At 44.0% G+C, this 2,279-nt stretch overlaps 1 protein-coding gene across 1 annotated transcript; it reads right to left on the reverse strand.

The window, feature by feature from the left end:
• Positions 1-643: 643 nt before the first annotated feature.
• LOC102822162 (putative GPI-anchored protein PB15E9.01c-like) lies at positions 644-2,119 on the reverse strand. Its single transcript, XM_006875678.1, has one exon. It carries the CDS (start codon positions 2,117-2,119, stop codon positions 644-646), a length of 1,476 nt encoding a protein of 491 aa, XP_006875740.1.
• Positions 2,120-2,279: the final 160 nt, after the last annotated feature.

Consider the following 2,279-nt stretch of genomic DNA (forward strand, 5'->3'; position numbering starts at 1 on the left):
CTATCTATTATCTATCATCTATCTACCTATCTATCATCTATCTATCTATCTATCTATCTATCATCTATCTTTCTATCTATCATCCATCTATCATCTATCTATTATCTATCTATCATTTATCGATCTACCATCTATTTATCATCTATCTACTATCTATCATCTATCTATCTACCATCTATCACCTATCTACTATCTATCTATCTATCTATCTATCTATCTATCTATCTATCTATCTATCTGAATATTCTGAAAGTTGAGATAGTAAAATGTGAAACATTTAGGTAGTTGTGGTAATGTGGTTTGAGGAGCAATGATTATGATCATGCTGAGTCAGGAGATCTACAAGCTGATAAATGTATGTGGTTAAGGTATATGTGACAGAATTTGATATGGCTCTGGTGTTTGTAGACTGAGTGAAAATGATTTTAAAAAAAATAGCAGTGGTAGAAATCAGAGTAGAATCACTGATACGACTATAAAGAAACAAAGTGGGCGTACTGGAAAATATACATGGACGAATCAGGAAGAAAAATGTGGTTTTTGGTAAATGGAATTGAGATAGATTACAAAATATTACCTGTTAAGGCTGTATTGGAGAGTGTGAAGCTTGTCAAGATTGTAGTGGTTAAAGAAGCTGGTGCTTTCAAAACAGTTGGGGTAACCAAAGTATTAGAAGATGCAACACTTCTCCCAATGGGATACCCAGAGACACCTCATTTGTTATGTTAGCTGTAGGCAGAGTGCCAAGGGAAGGCATGTCACCTGTATCCCCAGTTGTGTTAAGCATGCTAGGAGAAGATACTTTGTGTGTTGCATGAGATGTTGTCCAAGCCCCTAAGTAAGGTGTCCCTCTTATGACACTGGTAAGAGTACTCGAGGAGGACATGTTACCTGTGGTGCTGGTTGTAGCTGGAGCTTCTGATGAGGGCGTGTCCGTTTTGCGGGTAAATTGGCTGATGGAGGATGCATCACTGGTCATGATTGTTGTAATCTGGGTGGTTGGGGAGGACATCCTGCTTGCTGTGACACCAGTCAGAGTACTTGTGATGGCGGCTTTGGTTGGCGTTTCTGATGAGGAGATGTCACTCTTTGAAGTGTATGAGGGCATGGAGGAAGCATCACTGTTCATAATTGTTACATTCTGGGTGGTTGGGGAGGATATCCCACTTGCTGTGATGCTAGTCCGACTGCTGGAGAAGGTGGTGGTTGGAACTTGTGATGAGGGGGTGTTAGTTTTTTGAGAGAATGGAGTCATGGAGGACACATCACTGGCCATAATTGTTGTACTCTGGGTGGTTGGGGGGTACATGTCACTTACCGTGACACTGATTAGATTGCTAGAGGAGGATGTGCCACCACTGGTGCTAGTTGGGGTTGGAGCTTTGGATGAGGAGCTTTCATTTTGGGAGGTGGATGGAGTAATGGAGGATGCATCAGTGGTCATAATTGGTGTAATGTGGGTGGTTGGGGTGGACATCTCACGTGCTGTGACGCTGGTCAGACTGCTTAATGGAGAAATAACACCTGTTGTTGTTATGGCTGGAGTTTGTGATGAGGAGGTGTCAGTTTTGGGGGTGGGTGCAGTCATGAAGGATGCATCACTGGTCATAAGTGTACTCCATGTGGTTAGGGAGGATATCCAACTTGCTGTGATGCTGGTCAGACTACTTGAAGAGGACATACCACCTCTGGTGTTGGTTGCGGTTGGCGTTTGTGATGAGGAGCTTTCACTTTGAGGGGTGGATGATGTCCTGGAGGATGCATCACTGGTCATTATTACTGTATTCTTGGTGGATGGGGAGGATGTCCCATTTGCTGTGACACTGCTCAGACTGCTGGAGGAGGACATACCACCTCCAGTAATGCCTGTAGTTGGAGCTTGGGATGAAGCATTGTCACTTTTGGGGGAGGATGGAGTCATGGAGGATGCATCAGTGCTCATAATTATTGTCCTGTGTGTTGGGGAGGATATCTCACTTTCTGTGATACTTGTCTGACTGCTGGAAGGGGTTGATAAGGTCATGGAGGATACATCACTGGTCATTATTGTTGTATTCTTGGTGGATGGGGAGGATGTCCCACTTGCTGTGACACTGGTCAGACTGCTGGAGGAGGACATACCACCTCTAGTAATGCTTGTGGTTGGAGCTTTGGATGAGGCATTGTCACTTTTGGGGGAGGATAGAGTCATGGAAGATGCATCAGTGCTCATAATTATTGTCCTGTGGGTTGGGGAGGATATCTCACTTTCTGTGATGCTGGTCTGACTGCTCGAAGGG

Source organism: Chrysochloris asiatica, unplaced genomic scaffold, assembly GCF_000296735.1.
Source record: "Chrysochloris asiatica unplaced genomic scaffold, ChrAsi1.0 scaffold00333, whole genome shotgun sequence".
Lineage (NCBI taxonomy): Eukaryota > Metazoa > Chordata > Mammalia > Afrosoricida > Chrysochloridae > Chrysochloris > Chrysochloris asiatica.